The 22,983-nt window shown below is 29.8% G+C and overlaps 1 protein-coding gene across 1 annotated transcript in view; it reads right to left on the reverse strand.

Annotated features, from left to right (window-relative positions):
- Positions 1–1,003: 1,003 nt before the first annotated feature.
- LOC121116704 (zwei Ig domain protein zig-8) overlaps positions 1,004–22,983 on the reverse strand; it is a 443,349-nt gene continuing 421,369 nt past the window's right edge. Inside the window, exon 7 of the mRNA XM_040710994.2 lies at positions 1,004–1,612. Coding sequence (XP_040566928.1) covers positions 1,506–1,612 — 107 coding nt within the window. The 3' untranslated portion in view covers positions 1,004–1,505. The remainder of the gene's footprint in view (positions 1,613–22,983) is intronic.

Genomic DNA, 22,983 nt, shown 5'->3' on the forward strand with positions numbered 1-22,983 from the left:
ATTTTTTAAATATAAATGAGTTTATAAGTCACAAAATTTGCACATATATTCTCTGACTATTTTAACTATTAATTATTAATATGCAAAATGGTATTCAAAATTTTGTTTCATAAAAGAGACTCTTTAATTGTTGTCAAAATAAGAGAAAAAATTCATAATACCTCTCTCATATCCAAATGATATTAAAAAAAAAAAAAAAAATGGATTTCCGTCTTACAGTCTTCATATTTGTACATATAGCCCCTTGTAATTCTTACAATATATCGTAAAAATGAAATAAAATTTTGCCAAAAAAAAAAAAAAAAAAAATATGTCGTTACACTACGTTCAAAGTAAGAGGCACGCCATTTTTGAAGTTGCTATTATGAATATACAAGCTACAATCATTTTTATTGAAATGACTTCATATCTAAAAAATATAAAAATAAAGTATTATCCAGCCAACGCCCTTTGACGAGCTACTTGCAATGGGCCTGTGAGCTACTAGTAGATCGCAAACGACGTGTTGGAGACCATGCTCAAAAAGACTCCCATCAAAAAGAAGTGGACCAAGCTCGAGTCTGACTAAAGCGCCAAGGTCTACAAAGGATTTAGGCGTCCTTGAGGGTATCCACATTAATAATGGGCTTTTTCTGGATCCCTCTCTATGGCCTTGTTTTATCTAGCCTCCACTAAACCATTGGCTTACAAGGCCTTCCTATCAGCCTGGCCACATCTGTTGGAGTGTGACCAACCAGAAAAATAGTTGATTTCCTAAGCCTTGAGTCTCGTTGTCATGACATTTCTAGTCCGATTTAAAAAATTCAAAAAGCAGCAGTTATTTGAAATACATGGCTACTTATACAATTAGGTACAGTTCTAATTTACTAACACTTAACATCTGAAATCAAAATGATACACGCTTGTAAGTATCAAGTTTCCCCCGGGTATACCTATGTATTCAATAATCATCTTGATATAAAACTAATAGTCATGAATTCAACAAGAGAAAAAAAACAAACAATTGAGATTATAATATGAAAGAAAATCTTTATTTCATTATACAATCAATCCATTGTTACAAGAGCTCTACACATTAAATGATTAATTTAGAATATAAATTAAAGACAAGCAAATAAAATAATATAATAAATAAAACATAAACAATACAAATATTTTTTTTGTTTTTTTCTCTCTTGTGATTTCTTTTTAATTGTTAATGTTTCTTTTGAGAGGAACAATATCGAATTGATAGTACTATAACTATATATACATATAACATTAAATCAAACACAAGACTATTTCTGTTATCGTTTTTTTTTTTTTTTAAATTAATTTTTATAAAAAAATTAAGGTGATATGAAAATGTATTTATATTTTGTTAAAAGAAGAAAATATTTTACACTAAATTAATTATTTTTTATTTTAATATATTTTTGTGTGTACGTATATACAATGATGACAACAAAATATAGAATATCGATGATGGCCGAAAAGTTTTTTTCCCATAAGATACTATATTTCAATCATCGAAGGAGAACAGTTAGAATAAGGAATATGAGTGATGAGGAACCGTGATGGGAGAACTTTTGAACAGAGTTCCCGTGCTGCATTGCCGCTGGTCGATTTTCATCTGTAAATAGAAAGGGGAAAGAATGTTAGGTTAATAATAATTATACTTGTTCAAGAGGACATAAAAATATTGTATATATAAAAATAATGATTATAATTTATTGTAATGAAAAAAAAAAAAATATTTTGCAAGCTATGTGCAATAATATCAATAAAGGGTTGATCTTATCCAGCGGCAGAGTTAATTTAAATGTTACTAATATAAAATTTAATAAATAAACGATATTATTTGTGAGTCAAGATTCTTTATGTAGAGTTTCGACTCCATTAAAAAAAAAAAAAAACCAGCACGCGTATAATGGAGTAACAAAAGAGTGAAATTTGGAAACTTCTCTTCCGTGGCATGCCAACATAGTCATAACTAAGGAGCTCGGATGCTGCTTCAGTGAAACATGCCTTCAGAACAAAATACATCCAGAAATATGGTTTTGGGCGTTGTGGCCAGCACAAGCAAAGTCTGCCTTCCCCTTTTTGTGAAGAGGAAGGAACAGCTCAATGTAGATGTATAAGAAAGTGCTACCTATGACCAGAAAAAAGTTCGGGAACAAAATTGCTTCACCCAAAACGGAGCTCTGTGTCATTGTGCTGCTAACACCCAGTCTCTCTGAGAGACAACTTTCTGAACTTTTACGACCTCAACATTTGGCCGACCTCATCTCCAGTCACATAACCCTTGGACAACTCTATCTAGGGGTGTCTGAAGGAGAGGGTGTATGCTACTCCTCACGGGTGTGCCCAGTCTCTAAAGACTTCCATCAAGAATGATTGGACCATATCTCTAATAATTGTCTCAATATGAGACGTAAATCCCTTGTAGTCCTTGATTATTATATTGAGACACGCGTAGAGGGCTCATAAGAGTTAAGAGTTGAATCAGAGTTGATGCCCACTATTTTCAGATGATTTCCTTAAATAAATGTCCTCAAAAAACCTTTCGCTTAAAGTTTACTCTTGAAAAATAAATAAAATAAAATCAACCCTGTCTTATACGAGATATAATACCATACTAAATATTATAAAATTATCGTTATTTTTCATTCTTAATAGATTAGATGGTGAGGTAAGATTTTAATCCATAAACATCCTTTTATATAATAAATAATTTACCTTTTTGTTTATACAAAAAAGAGATAATGGCTTAAAAAATGATAAAATACATCCAGTGAGCGAAAACCCAGTGGTATCCTGAGGGATACTTTAAATAAATTTCCCAATGTTTTCAAGCTAGCTTTACGATACCTCACAATTACAGGTACATTTTTATCAAGGAAAATATTTTTTTCGACAGCTGGTGAATTTTATTATATAATCAGTGTATATTTTATATCATCCTTTGGTTTTTTTAAACATCAACAAATTATTTATTTTCTGTACAAATAAATTATTTCTAAATATACGCAAAAAATAAAATATCGAAAGAACTATTTGAAAAGCTCAAAAATCATTTTTTCATTGGCCTTAAAGTTTTTTTCAACATGTCTTTTTTGATGATTTTGCGTAGTTTTTGAACAAAAAGTATAGATAAAATGAATGTCAAATAAAACAAAAAAAACAACCACATTAAAGTAAAATACTACAATTTTTGAATAATACTTTTAAATATTTTATTATCAAAGTATCAAAATTATCCACTGAAATGAAGGCAAAGAGTAACATCTAGATAGGCGGACCTCAGTACTAAAATTATATACTCCCCTCTATTAATGCTATTTTCTCTTATATTTAGCCATTTTTTACCGAAAAGATATTAATATATGGGTTTAGGTCACCCTCCCAGCCCTAATATTTAGACATAAAATACATATTATATTATATTATAAGGAAAAAAGGAATATTTTTTGTAAGGTGTGTGAAATAATCTTCATACATTTATCATATATTTTGTTTGGCTAAATATACCATCGACATTTTTGGAAAAAAATCCGTGGACCGACAGTTAAGGACTGATCCCAAGCACCGTTGGTCTTAAGGACGGATCCCAATCATATACAGACTCTACTGGAACTAATCAATAAGGATCAACACACCCCTAGAGGAGGTCTTATTTCGTAAATAATATGTATTATTTGATAATAACATATTAATTTTGAAATAAGCTGTCATCTATAGTTTACAAAATTTGATATTATTTTCTCCGAATTCTATTTTATATTATTAACTCAAGGATATAAAATATGTTTATAAAAAATAGTGTTGTTTAGTATACGTCGATGCAAATTGGGCCTCCTCGGATGATGTCATCACCAAAATTTTCTAAGCCCTCTTTCCTTTACAAACATCCTTTATAAAATAACCAAGAAAAGAAAAAGTCTTTAGTACATAGCTTGATTTGTATGTATATAATTTATATATAAATTCATATACAGGTTGGCGATTTTAAATCCAAAAAATTTAACCCTCCGTTAGTGGACATCTTCTTAATAGCATAGCTACTGAAATGGGTAAAAAATATACCTCAAAATAAAAACATATTTGATTACGTGATAATACAATTGAACGATTGTAATAATTATAACATTTATATTTAGTATTATTCAGTTTTTACTATTCCATCCATTTTGCAAAAGAAAATATCAATTTAAACGTTATAAATACTTGTATGAATATAAGATATCGTTAAAAAATACAAATTTTAATCTCAGCAACATACGTTTTGTGGGTTTTTTTTACAATATTTAGTTTGTTATTTTAAATTCAAAATATTAAACTTTCGTTTTTAGTAAGAATATTTATAACAAATATATGTTTCTTTTTGCGACTTTTGGGAATCAAATCAATACCCATCCATTTTGATAGGTAGTGTGTATTACATTAAATATTGGCTACAATTTTACATTTTCTCACATTCTTAATAAAGAAGCATCCAAAAAATTAAAATGAGAAACAATAGACCGATTTTAAGCAAAATACTAAGATAATTAAAGTAACAAAACCTCCATGTCTAAATATACGGATAAATCCATATCAAGGCATTATCAAGATAATAATTTAAGAGCATATTGAAAAGAATTGGCGATATAAAGTAGATTTAAAAGAAAAAGAAACATTTTTATATATGTTGAGCTGTAAAACGTCCCAGTTCACTAACGGAGGGTAAATGTTAATGTACAGGGGCTACCTGTATAACGTGGCTCCAAACGCCGTTGATTTTGCATTTTGCTGAAAAAATATTGGTTAAGTTCCTATTTTTTAAATTTTACAGTATTGAAATGACCGAATTAAAATCTGAAGTAGATAATACCGGATTAAGATTAAATTTTAAAAGTATCTTGTTTAGCATATACACCTGTAAATAATTTATGATAAATAAAATTTTTGTATTGGCTATCCAGACTAAAAAAACAAACAAAATAGAAATAGTTAAAAGCGTATTTTGAAAATTGATTTCTTCCATTTTATGGGGTTTATTACTTAAAAAGTCTGCGTACTACGTGGATTTCATAGATCACAGATTTTTCTATATCCCAAAAACTGCAATAAGCGGGGACAAAATTATACCTATTGAGATATAAGTGCGGATTTTTCTTCTTCGCTATTTATTCCAGTTGAAACATGAAATATCTCTTTGATAGTTATGCCTTTATCCAAGTTCTTTTTTTACTAACGATGCTCATGAGGATCGAGATAATACCTTATTTTTATATATTTTCGATATTAAGTACTTTCAAAATAAATATTTGTAGCTTTAGTTATTTCAGTTAGTTCAATAATTGCACGCTTGACATTTTTAACCTAGTGTAACCACATTTTTTACATTTTGTTGACATACTTTGTTTAATGTTGAACCAATCTCTCTACCTATAACTTTGTTAGGGGGTGCAAGGAGAAGACGTTAGCAACAAATATGGTACATCTGAATTAAGAACCTTGTTCATATCAGCTCCTTGTTATAGGGGTTTGGGGGAGAAACTGAATTATTGCTATAAAGAGGATAACATTTAAAATGTAGGAAAAATACTGTACTTATATTTAAATTCATATTTATTTATTTTTAAATCTATTTACATCAAAGATAGGCGATAATAACTCGGGAGACGTTAAAATCCCCACTACTTATTGAATAATGAACAAATAAAATAAATAGTAGACACATTAACTGTTTTTCCTTTTCTGATCTCTAAGCTTGAATAATATTATTGAGGGAAGTAGCTTATCTGTCATGACGTTTCATTGTCACAGCAGCTAAAATTAGCTGTGACAATGGCGGAGGAGGAAAATTGCATAAACAAGGACATTGGCAAGAATGACTCCGATGACGCTTCTCAATTCTAGTCGGGAGTCCTAAAAAGTCTTACAATTATATATCTGCAACAAATCCTCAAGATTAGTCTCCGTCTTTTATGAGGCCATACGAATGTTCAATCAGGTTTTTACTATGAATGAAATGAGTTCACTACTCAGTAGTTAAATAATAATGACATCGGCGGAGGAAAAGAAAATTCATTCTTCAAATTAGTTATTCCAATAAAGTGGGCCTACTAAAAAATACGCACAGTTTACATCACTAGTTATACGATATTTTAGAAGGATAACAATCGGATATGTGCAATTTTTTTTAAATAAAAAGGGAGCTTTTATATTTATAATATTTTATCTTTTGTGGACAACAATTCAGAGACTCTTTTGCAATTTTTTTTTCATGCATACCTTTATTTAAAGAATACTAAAGCATTTGTACATATATCCAAATTTTGTGTCTTATAGTTTTATTTAAATAAATATCCTTTTATTAGAAAGAAGTGTTTAAATTCGGAAAATATTTAAAAAATTCGCTCTTAATAGAGCAGAAAGCAAATCCCAAGAGTTCACTTCAGTAATCACAAATCTGTTGCTCTTACATGTAATGCTCCATAGTGCATTCAATCATCTAACCCAATCACCTCCTAATTTATCCACAACCTCCAACCTGGCCCTGAACCTGGCACAGACCTTGGTGATGAACTCCTTGTCCATGTTGTCACTTGTGGAAGCTCATAAGAAGACAACAGTGTTATGTTCACGTTTATTGAACCCTCTCTTCAAAAAATCCCACACATAGTAATCCAGGGGGTTCAGATCTGTCGAGCTAAGAGGACACATTTCCGTTGCCCAAAGAATTAAGGTCTTCAAAATGTGTGTTCTTCCAGAATCAATCCAGTTCCAATTTATACAAACTACACCCATTTCAAATTCTAGTGTAGTATTCGATCTGTTACCATCAGTTAAGCTATCTAGCGTCATTATCTAAAGTGTGATTTGTGTCCTTGGGCGTGCACCCGGCAGAGAGGAACACCATAGTGGCTGAACAGCGTTCATATTCGGTAACCCTATAAAAGATTTTAAGCTTTTTCCTGCTTAGTCAGCTGAATCTGATGAGTATACTTTCATATACATAGATTGCATGCTAAAGGTTGCAAGGATATTGAGGTCTAAACTGGTTCCAAATTAAAAAACCCCACCATGTATATCTTATAATAGTTTGATTTAATTTCTTTTACGAGTTTAGCAATAAATTCTACTTTAAAAATGAAATAAATATATAAAGTCTATGGAAAAGTTTTTGAATTACATATACATTTATATTTTTATGCTGAGATTTGATTTATTAGAGTTTTTTGCTTGATAATATGTCACGTCATAAATTGAATTATATATTTTTAGTCGTTGTTGATTCACAACTGTAGACAAACTATGTTTTTGAAGGGGACGTTGTGATATTCGCTTTAAATGATGAGTGTTTTTCTCTTGTTACTTTTTCCAAAATAGATATCTAATTATATAGTAGATAAAAATATACGTTTATAATGGATATTTATGAAAGACTTGAATAAGTTATACTTTATCAAATACTGGCTGTTTTGATCAAATCGGCACATTTTTCAAATATCTTTTTCACTTATGCCTCATTTTTTGAGGGATTTACTTTAAAATTGGCGTTGACAAGGTAGTTCCTTGGAATTTTGGTTATTGTCTCCTTGATGGATGCAATCGGAGATAAATGGAATGCATGAGATCTTTGATTTGCTTTAGATTCAATGAAGCTCTAGATATAAAAATCCTTAAGAGTTAGATCCCGAGTGCTGGGATCCATATTTCTTTCTCAATGAAGTAGTTGCAGTACTCACTCAACCATTTCAGCGAACTCTTTGAGACGTGACAAGTTGCTGGATCTTTTTACACGATCCGAATCAGGATGATGGTCACATCATTTGAGAATAAAAAAAGATGCCATCAGGTAGCTGCGTTATAACAAAATCTCACAAACTTGCCGATTTTATCTTAATCAGCTATAATTATTTATTCCATAAGATGAATTTCTATTATAGCAAAATATTTTGTTGGTCCCTCGAGGTCCGACTTAAGTGGGATCTACTGAGCTAAAACTGTAGGGCGAGTCATTGAATTCTAGACACAATGGAATCTTGTTTGTCTTTTTTTTCCTCTCGAAGGAATAGAATAAAAGTGACGTTGACTCTTTTTTTCAACCAATCGATCCTGTTGTACCCTTCATGATGGAGTAAAAACTCTATTTGATTGATATTTGATCCCTCGACTGCTTTGAGTGCGTAAATGGGAAATTTTCAATCACGTCCAATTGTAATTTTCTCGACTTGTACGTAAGCTTAAGGGCTCAGGTTTTTTTTTTTTCTAACTAATTGTTTATATCGAAAAGTTAACCAAAATTGAAAGGCGGAATATTTTTCAAAAAGAGAGAGCCTCGGTTGCCGATGTCGCAATTTAATTAATAAGTTCAAGGGTTGAATAAACTCATTTGGTAAATGAACTTTATATGAATATATACAGAGATATACATATATAATCTGATACAAAATTATAGTCCACTCAAAAAAATTATATTACTCTTAATTCAAGAGGCTAAATGAGTGTATTTTAGTTTTATATTAGTACATAACTCTTCAGTTTAAAATATTCTTTCAAATACTTCAATTGCCAATATTATGGGCTATCAAACTGTATAAGTCTTATGAAATTTATATAATTTACTATATATTTTTGGGGCAATGTATGCCTTAAAAAAAATTCCTTCCTTTTAAATTTACTTCCAAACAAACTAGTGATTAGTTAGCAACTTAGAGCGAATTCAAATTTTGAGGAGAGGTGAAGCAGACATTCTCCAATGTCCAGGGCTGGAGGGCTACCACATGGAGGCAGCAACAAGTCTGCCATATTGTCGCTACATAACTGTCGGTTCTTTTTGTCTAGAGACATGGTATAAAAACATTGTTTCACCCAAGACAGAGCTCCGTGTCGTTGCGCCACTAAAACCCAGGCCTCTCTGAGAGACAAAAACATGTGTATTTATGTTTCAGCTGCTGTCGTTTGGTTGTGTAATAAAACATTGTGATTATAAATGAGGGGAATAAAATCCTAATTATATGCTGTATATATAAATAATTGAATTACATATTCTTAAAACTACTTCTAACTTCTTAAAATAAGTATCACTATAGAAAAGAGAAAAAAAACCCCAATGCTTCTTGATAGTTGGCGAACCACTCCTGTTAAGCTTTTATTTATTTTTTTACATTATTATGAAATGAAGCTATCAAACAAAAAATACGGACCCAAATTGTGAACTTCTTTCCTAATAAAATTTGCAAGGAACAAAATTGAATATATGGGTATCAATAGAATAATTTCTTTAAATACAGGAGGGGTAAAGATAGAACATCTAGGAATGCAGTAATTAATCACTTGATGTCATTGGATCCTGACGTCGTTTGTCTTAAGGATATTAAATCAGAGATCTCTTCTTCTTGCTATAATAACTGTCCCATTTCCTTACCTAAAAGATTTCATTGTTTCTTTTGTGGAAATGGATCTAATAGAGGAGTCTTGACTCTTATTTCAAAGAAAATCAAAAATGTTTCCTGTGTTAAAGAGTTCTCCTACAAAAGCGATTCGCATAAAATTTGAATTTCTTAAAATGGGATGAGTTTCAGTCTTATAAATGCCTATGGCCCGAATGAAAGGCCTACTTCCTTTCTTAAAGCAATTTTTAATAACCAAATAAAGAACTCAACTCCGTTCCTGCTAAGTGGGGATTTTAATGTTGATCTCCATAAATTTGATTCACACTATCCAAACCTTACTGCTCTACAAAATATAATTCTTAAGTTCTATTTTGTTGACCTAACAAAAAATTCAGTCCGGAAGAAAGTATTTGTTGGAGGAGAGGGAATCAGTCTTCCAGAATTGACTTGGCTTTGATTTCTCTTACCTTGACTCATATGGTAAAAAAAAACATTTTATAAACCTGAACCTTCCTCTGATCATAAATTGATCTGCTTGGAATTACACAAACCTTATAAAATTTCTCAAATAAGTATAAAAGATGGTTGAATGAAGACGATAAATACAAAACGAAATTAAAAAAAAGAATTGCCAGGAGGTTTTTAATGATTATTTTTCATCCAACCAAGCGACTCGAAGGCTCATAAAAATAATTCATTCAACGACTTCACGGTTTCTTTTGGAAAATAGGATAGAAACAAGTTTATAAGCATTGATTCCGAAAAAAGGAGATGGGACAAACAATAGCCATTAGATACCAATTACGGTTCTCAATGAATCATATAGGATTCTCTCTGGAGTTTCGGCTAAACAGATGCAACCAATTCTCAACAAAAAAAATTGGAATTGAACAAAAAGGATTTTTAAAGGAAGTAGGAAGAGGTTTAGAGCCATAATAGCAATAGACTTCTGCAAAGCTCTCGACTCTATTTATCATAGGCAAATTCTTAGATCTGCAAAAAGGGATTTCCAAAACGTTTTTTTAACCCCGTGCGTGTCTTGCTATATAACGGCACTTCAACGATCTCATTGGATGGGCTAGAAAGCCAGCCAATCATTTTAGAAAAGACCTGTTGTCAGGGATGCCCCTCGGCTCCCCTTCTTTTCATAGCTGCAATCGAAGAACTCGTTTTATGTTTACAAAGTTGTACAGAGGCTTTGGGATTTGCTTTGAGGGATCTCAGCATATTATTGATGTGTATGCAGATGATGTAACTTTAACCGTAGAGGCGAATATTGAGTCTCAGCTAATTGCCAAAATAAAAGTTTTAATTAACTATTTTCGGAAGTTTCAAGAAAAAACAGGATTAGCTGTGAATAATAATAATACCTCTATTTTACCTTTGGGCTCCTGGAAGTCTGAAGAGAATCTTAAAATCTGAAGTTATAAAGTTAGAAGAATTGTTGGAAATTTTGGGTATCAAATGGAATAGCAGTGGTATTCTTGAAGATAACTGGACCGAAAATCGGACCTCCGTCAACAAAAGAATTTCTTTTTGGAAAAGATTCAACCTTCAAAAAGAGTTGACTTTTATGACAATTTGGTAATACCTTTAATTTTATATAAGACTACATCAAGTCCGCAACTAGCTGAAGAAGCTATTTTAGAAGAAGACATACTGCTTAATTGCTAGTTTTATAAGAATTATATCGATGCCATGAAAAGACCTAAATTCCATATAGGTGGTTGAGTAGCCCAACTATCTCGTATTTTCCCGAAAATTTACTCCAAAATTTTCGTGGATATTTCAAGAGATCCAGCAGTAGAATGGAGAAGAAATATAACGAATCGAGAACTGTACATTTAGCTTATGATGGGGACTAATCTGACCAACAAAATTACATCTTTGATCTCTCCAGTTTGGGGCTCAGCTCAGATAATAATTTGGATGCTTACTCTGCATTTAGAAATGACTCAACCATTTATATTATTCGGCAAAATATAAATAAAAAGTTCTTTTTAAAAAATTTAAAGGACCTCTCAAGTTTATTTATGTACTCTTTACGCAATTGGCCCGGTTTATTTATATATGCATGTTCTATATAATATATAAAACAAATAAAGAATGTTGAAAAAAAAAATCAATGATCTACATTTGTGAAAAGGTGAGAAGTTAAAGTATTTAGGTAAATATCTGCAAAAATCATTTTATTCTATCCATTCAAAAAAGTAATATGACTATTGAAAGATATCTCACATAAAAAAATCACATTTGTACCATGATATGCAAATGTACTTACCTATAACTTTTTTTTTTACTTTTTACGTCTCATCAATTTTGTCAAATGATTTTCAATGTATCAAATTTATTTTTACTTGAATACGTTTAACGAATCGGTGAACGTTGTCGCAGATAATAAAGTTATACATTTTTTTTTCAAACCAACTATTTATAATTTAATTCGTTAAAATAAAGTATGAATAAAAATATATTTTTTGAAATACATTTGATGAAAGGAAATGAATGAAAGGGCTTTTCATTATGATTATTAAAATGAATTGACCAATATTGCAGCAATTTTGCATTGGATATTTTCTTTGAGCTCTTTTAACGTCACTGGCTTATTATTGAAGACCAATTACTCCACGTAATCCCAAAGAAAATAATCTAAAGGCGTTAAATTACATGGCCGAAGCGGCCAATCAACTGGTCCATTTCTCGAAATTACGTGATCATCAAATTTGCTTTGTTATAAATTGATTGTAATGTTTGTTGTGCAAAACCACATATTTGCCAAGTCCATATCTTGCAATTGGGACAAAAAAATCAGTTGTCATGGAGTAATATCAATTTCCCTTTACATTAATGTGGCGATTATCATTATCAACAAAATAATAAGGCCCAACGATAACTCCAGCATGGATACTTCAAAAGATGCAATAACGTATCCTGAAGCACTTGTTGATTGCTGCCTGACCAATAAGGATTAACTTGCTTATTCACAAAGGCATTGAATCAAAAATGAGCTTCATCACTAAATATGATTTTGCAATGAAAATCAGCATCAATACTGAACGGTTATTTTGATAGTAAATTTGGTTAATTTGCTATCGAGTCAAAAATGTATGTCGGTCCATGATGAATTGTATACTAATAGAGTTTCTAAATGTCATAGGAAGAAAATAAGTATGGCGTTGTTTTTTCCCTAATAGAAAAAAAATAATTGGAAGCGTCCTTAATAAAAATCTCTTTATATATAATTTATATAAATACATCAATTGTTAAATATGGAAACAAGTTCTTTATTCAATTTTAGTAATACTTGACGCGTTGATTACAAATATGTAAATAGTGTTTTCGTAATAAATCTGGATTTTGAGTATTTTTATAGTTTTGATCTCACTTTTGAGGAAGAAAGAAATCCGTAATACCATATTTAAATAAATTTATTATTAGCACAACTTGATGTTAATTTCAAATATGTGTATATATTTCTTGTGTAATGATTATATTCTGAGAAAATGTAAATAAAAGGATAAGAAACGAGCTTATTTTAAGGCATTGGTTCTCAACAGTTTTTGGGTGTTAGTCAAAATGAGATGAAAAGATAGCACATAATTTTAGAGTATAAATTATATGGAAGGCAATGTATAAGCTCTCATTAATTAGTTGCTTTATCTCAGAGTAGCCTGTCTTTAATTCATTTGAACACATCATGTGAAAATATATTAAGAATTCATTCTCGAAAATATGTCCATTTTTTGACTTTTTAATGATGTAAATCATATCATTTTGGCATTTTTTAAAATTTATATTAAACTTGAACGAAATAAAAACGAGGCTAAATGTGTGGAAACAAGAAGAAACCAGCACTATTTCTTAGTGGTCGATACTAATTAGAACGGTTTCTTTTTTTAATATTTATTATGCATAGTTATATTTTGATTTAATTACCTTTTACTCCCATAATTTATTTTCTTCTTGGATATGACTGCCAACTCATGTTTTTATAATTAATTATATCAATTTTATACTGAGTGGGGATATAAAACTTGCAGGAGCACTTGATTTCGATTTCATTTCTAATTATGAGGTTTCATTATGCAATCCAACGACACTTGAAATAAAATTATACATATTCATGTTGTTATCCATGTCTGTAAGTGTAAAAATGACGGACCAATAGCAAAAAAAGGCAATGTGTGTCTCATCTTTTAGTCGAGGAGGCTACAGAGAACGTTGGTATCTCTATGTTGAGTCCCCACAACATCAAGACGTCCATTACAGCTTCATATAGACAAGAAAAGTGAAAAACTCTGCAGCAAATGTATGATTGACTTCTGGCCTCCATCCAAATGTCCCTCCCACAGTCCTGATCTCAACTCCCTGGACTTTGCAGCTTAAATTTTCTTGGAGGAGAATGACTACCACACCTCTCATCAAAATTTAAATTTGCTCAGAGCTTCCAGCTTGACAGCGTGATACGCCATGGACATGGTCTTTATTGTCAAGAGCTGTCAATCTGATCGCCAGTGTGCCAAGGCTGTTATTGCTTGTGAAGGAGGACATATTGAATAAAAAAAATACAAAATATAGTAATACAACTTATTACAAATTTGTTTTGATTTTTTATATTCTTGATTCCATATAAATCAAGCTTTCGTCATTCAGTCATGCTACTTCAAGTTTTGTATTCCTACTCTATCTGAATATGTCTATATCTGTTCAAAAATGTATAGATGCGAGAGTCACGCTTTATTGACTTAAATATAACCAAATATTATATTTCTCAAATGCAAAAGATTTAAGAACATTTTTAAATATGAATTGATTTAGATTAATGAACGTAATTTTTTATTTATACTTTAATTCACCAATTTCAGAAAGAATCTTTAGCGAAGCAAAAAACTTTTATGAGTTATTACCTAAGAATATAAATATGTAGAAATATTGTAAAAAACTTTTTGGAAACAAAATATTGATTGAGAGCTGAGTCACTAAATAAATAGACAGAATAGAAACTACATCGACAATCTATTTGTTCAGTATTTTAGCATACAATCAATATTTTGTTTGCAATCCTTTTTTCTTGTTGTCTTACATTGAAGTAACCTACTTCTCTAATACATTTATGTATTCTTGATTGGAGTTTCTTATGATAATAATAATTATTGAAAGCTTAAAACATTTATTTTCGTTTTAAACAATTTTTAACTAATCAAATTTGTATATCTATCTTTTTTCAATATTAAGGAAAATACTGAAATATTGGATGTCAAAATGAAAGAAATGTAACCTTAGCGGCTACTAAATATTTACCTTTCTATTGCCTAGTTAAAAATTATATATCTGACCCAAAACTGTCTTCAAAAAGTAAGGCGACTTTTCAAATTTTGCGGCAACGTACATTTAGTATGCTCAATATTTTTATTTTATTATGTTAATACACTCACTACAAAAATATATTTAATGTTTCAGTTCTATAATATATTTAAGTTGTTTGTCAGAGACATAAAGGATTTTTTGCACTTGAAATATTGACAGTGGCCTACGGTGAAACCATTCTGCGTAAAAAAAATGTTTACAAGTGGTACAAACTCTTCCAAGATGCCAATGACGAGAAAAGTTTTGCTCACTGTTTTTTTGGGCTACTGTGGCGTAGTGTATCAGGAGTTCTTACCATATGATCGTACGATGCATAAAGAATATTATTTTGAAGTTCAGCGCCGTTTGTAAGAAGAAATACTAGGAAAATTTACAGAATTCATGGCTTTTGCATCACGATAATACCTTTGTTCACTCATCGTTGCTTGTTTGATATTTTTTGGTCAAAACCAACACCATAATCATACCTTAGCGATCATATTCACCAGATATAGCCCCAGTTTACTTTGTCTTGTTCCCAAAACTGAAGAGATCTATGAAAGGACAGATATTTGCAACGATTGAGGAAATAAAGTCTGCATCGCAAGAAGAGCTCAAACCTATACAAAAAAGTGCTTATGAGAAGTACTTTGAGGATTAGACAAAGCTTTGGGACAAGTGTATTGTGTCTGAGGGGGATTACTTTGAAGGGGAGAACATATATATTGATGAATAAATTAATATTTCCCTCTAAAAATATAAATCACCTTACTTTTTGAACACACATCCTACATAAACTTAGGAGTGACTAATTGGGTATAATTATCTTTAAGGTTTCCTTGAGAGGTGATAGAAAACAACTTTATGTTGAATAGTATGCCTATAATTAATTATAGTATATTAAAATATGTCATTATATCGTTATACTATCGTATTTTCATATTGTTAACAATAAATTAAATATTACAATATACATAATCATAAATTTTCTTTAAGTCTCCCACTTTTTGCATCCCAAATTGATCAAAAAATAATAATTGTACAAATTTAGACATTTGATTTCAGTACATATTACTTTGATTATATTCAAATAACACCGTCCATAATTGACATCAAGGAATATTCAAAGCAGCAGTTAATTACATATCCGAAAGTTACATCAAGTTTTATTGAAAACTTGTCTATATGCCATTCAAAAAAAAGTTTTGCATTTTAGACGGAAGGATCTGTATGTACTGACTTCAAAGACAATATCGAATTGGGTCATTGTATTACTATATTTATTTATATTCGATGAGTACAACTCCATCCGAACATTTCAAGAAGACCTTGAAAAAAATAAATAATATTCCAAGAATAAATTAATCAAAAACTGTCATAATAACTATTAAAAAGTAAGTATCAGTAGGGTCAATTTCAATTTCGAGGGAAAAACTTTGTTTATTTTTGTTAATTTGTTAGTAAATTTGAAAGAAAACCCTAATTGAATGTTTTTTTATTTGATCCATAATTGTGTGTAAATATGTAATTTATTTCTTTTTTAGTTCAAAATATTCCCTAATCAGTTTAAAAGTCAAGTGTATGTATAAAATGGAAGACTGGCCAAAAAGTTTTTCTTAATAGATAAGTCAAATAAAAAAAACACCTCCTTCACTTCAAGTTATTATAATATAAATATTTATTGATAAAAAAGTAAAATAGGTTTGTATAAAATATGAAAGATCTAACTGCATTATAACAAATGGGCTGAAAAGTATTGGTGCATAACAAGGAAAACATGTTTTTTCACAGTTCAAAATTGACTTTTTTAAAAAATTATTAGTTATTTTATTTTTTATATAGAGGTGAGTCCCAGGGGCGTCCACCGGGTTATATTTATATAATTTTTTGGGGGGTTTGGTTTTGTCAAATTTTTTGAAAAATTTTGAAACATTAAATATTTATGAAAAACAATTTAAAAATTAAATTCTGTAAAAAAAATTCAATATCAAACTTTTTTGAAATTTTCAGAAATCCACAGACATTCACAAAAATTAAAAATATTATTTTTCTTCAAAATCCATAGGTATTCTTAAACAAATCAATTTTTATAATATAATATTTCAAAATACACAGTTGTCTACAAAAAAAAAAATCAAAAATTTAATGTAAAATATTAAATTTTCTAGTAAAAAAAAACCAAAATATGTTATTTAATATTATTCCTCTTAAGACTCGGTCTGATTCAGTCATAATGAATTTTTGTTAACTTAATTTGACTGATCGATGCAGACCGCAGGTTCAAACTGTGAATACAAAATAAATTGTTTTTCTTTTGTGGATAATTTTTTTTTTCCAGGCTCGCTATATGAAACGATTTTTATAAGTCAAATACGAGGGGTCAAATACTTTACTTTGTTTACATTTATAAAATTAGAAAATCAAACAAATTATAAAAGCTAAATATTTGTCTCAGAGGTAATGAGTGTTGTTTATATATATGTTTGTTTACCAAAAGATCAGCAGTGCCACCGTTTTACAGTAAAATAATGGTAGTCTCTTAATACTAATATTATTTAATATATTCATTATTTGTAAATTAAAATTAAATTTGAGGCAGAAGAAAAACAAATTGAAAAGGAATTCCGGAGTCATTAGTTATGCCAGCCCACTCCTTCTTACCAGAGGCCTTCAGGGGATCAACATTGCGTTGGATGACTACTGGCATGAATTCCGTAATGAGAAGGGGGGGGGGCACAAGTTAGGAAGCCAAAAGTCGATAAGGTTTTCCTTGAATTAAGATTAAGTTGTTATAGCCTTTTTTCCAAGTGCTGCTGATTCTTGTTGGCAACAGAAATCCTCTTCTTCGGAGTAAACGACATCCAATAAGGGCTTCTCAACTTCTTTCATCACCTGGTACTTCTCAGCTTTATTTCTAAAGGCAATTACAGTAAATAAGTCTTCAGTGACAATCTTGTTGTATCCTCTACTTCTTATCTTCCTTGAAAGGCTCTCACCGCTGTTAACATGCCTCTTTCCTTTACAGAGTGATGGGAGGGGAGAAGATATGCAATCTGTTGTCTTTTAGCTTCATGTGTTGTTGTTTTTTGACGTATCGGAACCAATATTAAAGTGTGTGGAAGCTAATAAATTGCAAAACATTTTTTTATAAATAACCCAACCTTGATTTAATGTAAAAATAGCTTTATGTAGCTCTAATTGGCATGGTACGATTTGATGATGCACATTTAATATGAAGAAGTATCCATGACTCAAGTAGGGAAGAAAGGAAAGGAAAATGACCTGATAGACTTCCATTAGATCATACATGGAATACTAGATATAAAGTACTTCTAATACTCGTTTCAATATCAATTTAATATAGTACCGTTGTAAATAGGTATATATGCATCCTGGCACCATTATAGTACCGGTATACAAAACAATATGAATGTAAATATATAGCTATATATAATCCTTAGAGAACCACAAATTACAATTTAATTATAATAAATTATAGAACAAACTTTCTTTCAAAATTTAAGTTTCTTCTCCCTAGTGAATCCGTTTTTTTATACACTTCCATTATCTTATTTTAAAAGAATGCTCCTTTCTTTGAAAAAAAAACAAAAAATGTACATGCCCTTCATATGTATTTATGAATGCACTTTTTCATACAGTACTCTTATTAATGTAATAACTGAATGTGTAAATCATAATTGTGTTCATTTAATAAAAAAATGTAAAAATTACAAAGGTAATAAATTATATTCTTAGAGAAAATTATGTTAAATTATGATCATTACATTTGTGCTGATATGTTTTCTGTTGATCCCATATAATATGTCCCTCTTTCTTTATTTCCACCCTCGTAATGCATGAAAAACCTTCATCAAAAGCAATTTATTTATGTGGAATATAGGACTATATCAACTGATTGCAAAATAATGAATAATACTATGCACCAAAATTCAGATCTTTGACCTTTGACCAGACCTATTATTGTTATTTAAGTAACAGAACACAAAAAATATCTTTATAATGTCTCAACTGCAATAGGTCAACAATTTCAAAAAATAAATATACGTAAAGGAGTCGGTTAGATTAATTATATCTAATCTATAAATAATAATCAAATACATTGAGTATCTATAAAACTTAAATTGTGGTAATTTTCCTGTCTCTAAAATAGTAATTATTTATTACAACTAGTCCTAAAATGGACTATGCCAAACTCTGGTTATAAGTGAAAATAGATTGCTACATTTTTTACACCCAATTTTCAGCAGTAGTATGTAAGTTAGACCGGTTTTTCCCCTACTTTTTTCGAATTTCGAATACATCTAGTGCGAAAAGTTGTCATATCTTTAGAAAATTACCTATACAAAATTTCATAGTCCTACGAAATCATCTTTAGATCACACATCTCGATCAAAATATGACAAAAGACAAAAACTCTTTACTTTTTAGACATTTTTAATATTTTTTTAGTAAAAACCGTCTTTTACAAGTTTTTTATAATAATCTTTTATGGAAGAAAAGAGGAGAAAAAAGTTAAAGAAAATTTGATAATCCGAGTACAGCACGAATCATTTTTTTTTTTTTACATTTTTTGAAAGGAAGGATCAACAATTTTCTTATTTTATTCTTATTTTTTGATCCAAAGAGGTAGTTTGAGAAAAAAAAAAAACTTAATAAATATTTTTTATAAGTTGGTATAATATCTATCATAATTAAAAGATGCAAAATAATGATTGAACCATTATTTTAATAAATATTTAGTTAATTTTCCATTCAAAATTTGAACAAGATGTACAACCTAAACATGAAATAATAAAATAATAATTTTACATAGACTATTTTAAGTGATAGGAGGATTTATCAGAATCGGGTATGTTTTCTGAAATCGTGATCGGGAAAATAATGTTATAATAATAATAACTATTTATTGCTTTTTTGAGTTAGGCCCCCTTCCCCCCAAAATTCACGAATTTTTGCATTTTACAAGAGATTTAATATTTGAAATTTAATTTTTCAAATTTTTTTTCCAAAAATTTTAATTTTCTGTGAATAAATATTTTTGAAATTTTTCAACATTTTTTCAATATAATTTTTTTGAGAACAACAGGAAATTTAGAAAAATTATGTTTGAAAAATTTGAATTTTTGAAATTATTTCCCAAAATCTTATTTTTTTGTGAATAGCATTGGATTTAAAAAATTTATTTTCCCAAAAAAATTAATTTATTATGTACAGCTGTGGACTTTTGAATTTTTTCGCAAAATTCAACTTGTTGAAAATGGTCATGTATTTTCAAAAAAATCGATAATTCATAGTATTTGAAATTTTGTTCCAAAAAATTAAATTCTTCTTTTTTTTTCCACATTTTTTTAATATCTATTTTTCAAAATAGCAAGCCCTACCCAAAAAATAAACCTGTGGACGCCCTTGATAGCAAGATGGTATTTTTTAATTATTATTTAAGAATCAGAATCGGCAGAGCTTATGTACAACGCACTCAGGAGAAGTTATACTGTTGAATTCAGTGTGTGTACGTTCACGCCCAGGCGATTCCTAGAGAAAGAAATGAACGTTATGTATATGGATTCCACCAAAATATTCCTAGATTAGATGGAGTAAATGTAATACTATAATGTTTACGTACACATACTTAATCAGTGCAACTCCATCTAACCAATTAAAGGAACATTAAAAAAAAAAAAAAAAAAAATCGCCATCGCTAAATTTTACTTGAATCACATCATTACCGGTATCCGGATTTTTTTTGATATTGTCCCATCACTAATTATTTTCTTACCAAATCACAAATTTTCCGCACTAGCCGTATTTGAAATTCGAAAAAAGTTGAAAAACAAACCGTCTTTATGTATTTACGTATAAATATATAATTTTACATTATATATACATACTTACTAACATATACCTATGATTTCCTAAGTCATTCAAAAGTCTAATAAACTTATTCAAAAAATATAGGAAACTTTATAAATGAGAGATATAATCATTCATGCTACTCAGTATGAAGGAAAAAATGATTCATTTCTTTTAAAAATATGAAAAACTATATTTCTTCTTATACATACATTGATTATCTTTTTTAGATTTAAGCTGTATATTTAAACTTTACCATGAATTTCGGAACTCTAATCCTTTTGAGTTAAGTTTTGTTTATATCAATTTTACAAAATAAAACGGACAAAACAACTCACTATTTTTTAGATATATCTATTTCTCTATTAATAAAACAAAGTTGTAGTCCTACAGAAGGGCGTTACAAGCTTTCATCATGTGGAGGTGAGGGGAGGGCTTAGCCCCAAAAATTATCAACAACATTAAATAATTTCTTATATAACTATTTTATATATACCGAGTCGTCCATTAAATCTGAACACTTCGAATATTAAGATTAAAATATAATTCACAATAGAAATTTCAACAAAATTAGTGTTATAAATAGATGTGTGTCTGACAGTGGCATTCAGGGCCTCAGTGTTTGGGCGACGGACACTGTAGCCCTTTTCCTCAACATGCACCAAAATGGTGTAGTCGAAGGGGTTCGCGTCATTAATTTTAATTACTCAACCTTTATTAGTTATTGAATTAAAAAGATTTCAATGGACCAACCGGTATATGATTATGAATGTAAGTCTTTGTTGGAACTCGGAGTAAAATAGAAGATCGATATTGGAGCAATTACAGACTATATGACATTTGCACTTAATACAGAAGGAGTGGGGTATATGTTTATTTGTTTCCTCTTACGACAGCTTGCAGCTGATCTAATAAAAAGTCAAGACAGCTAAACTGCTTTCCTTCCAAATAGTATATACATTATCAGGGGTACTATGTTCATTTTCGGTTTATTTTTTATACTGGCAGATCATATTTAATACATCACATTGTGAAATAATAAAAATGTCCTATAGGCCACTTTTGACAACAGGCATCAAGTAAACCCATCCCTCCGTAGCAGACTCTTTTGAATGAGTTTTTTTGGACACTTTTGGCCCCCCTACAGTCTTGATGGCAATCCCTCGAGTACACCTTTTGGGTGCTTGTCGAGTGAAAGCCCTACAGTATCTTTTATCTAAACACCAAGTCCCTCAAGGCCACTGTCAGCCAGCACAGGGGCACCATGACAGAGGAATACATCTGTAGTTGGTGCCAGTCCTTCCGTTGCCGCCTGGAAGCCATTATTGTCCCCAAGGACGGTTACATTACTGATTAAGAGAGCTAAGACACACATCTATTTATAGTGTTAATTTTGTTGAAATTCTATTGTTCATTAATTAATTATAACTTCTTGAAGTTTAAAATTAAAGTATACAGATTTTAATGGACCATTCGGTATTATAATACAAAGCATAATCTTTTGACGGATATTAAATTCTGGAGCAACCTGTATATCGAATAACATATACATTTCTATGTTCTACATAAATATCCTTGATCATGATAATTTAAGAGGGAAATCATTGTTAGGAAAGGACGTTTTTACGTTAATATGATTTATTATATAAAAATGTATTAAGGTATATAATATCCTGTAAAAAATGATTTGGTTATAGGTAGCGGAAGTAGATTAATATATAGGTTTTATAAAAATATATATACATACATAAGTCTGCATTGTTATATAGAAGTTATGAAAATAATGCCTTATATAGATATCTTATACTCAGATTAAATCGCTTTCAAAAATGTGAATATTATGCATATATTTGAAAAAATGTAAATTTATATTTAGTAGTGATGGGACGATTCTAAAAAAAAAAAAATCGATGCCGATGCGATTCTAGAAAAAAAATCATCGATGGCGATTTCCATTCTTATATATTTTAAATTACATTTAAAAAATACCATTTTGCGATCAGGGACGTCCACAGGTATTATAATATATATTCGGGGGTGGCTTCCAATCCAATCCAAAAATGAGAAAAAATTGAAAAATAAAATTTTTCAAAATATACAATTTGATATTTAAAATAAAAAAAAAAAAAATTAACAGCTATTCACAAAAAATTAAATTTCATGGCTATTATTAAGAAATCAAATATTAAATTTTTTCGATAAAAATATCAAAAATATATGGTTATTCATAGAAAATTAATTTTTTTGGAAAAAAATTCGAAAAATTAAAATAGATTCTATATAATAAATTTCTTTGCAAAAATTCAAAATATTGAATTTACTAGTAAATAGCAAAAATTTCTTAATTTGGGGGAAGGGGGGGGGGCTATTTTTTATTTTGTATCTTAGAAAAGTAATAAAT

The sequence above is a fragment of the Lepeophtheirus salmonis genome, chromosome 4 (assembly GCF_016086655.4).
Source record: "Lepeophtheirus salmonis chromosome 4, UVic_Lsal_1.4, whole genome shotgun sequence".
In the NCBI taxonomy this organism is placed as follows: domain Eukaryota; kingdom Metazoa; phylum Arthropoda; class Copepoda; order Siphonostomatoida; family Caligidae; genus Lepeophtheirus; species Lepeophtheirus salmonis.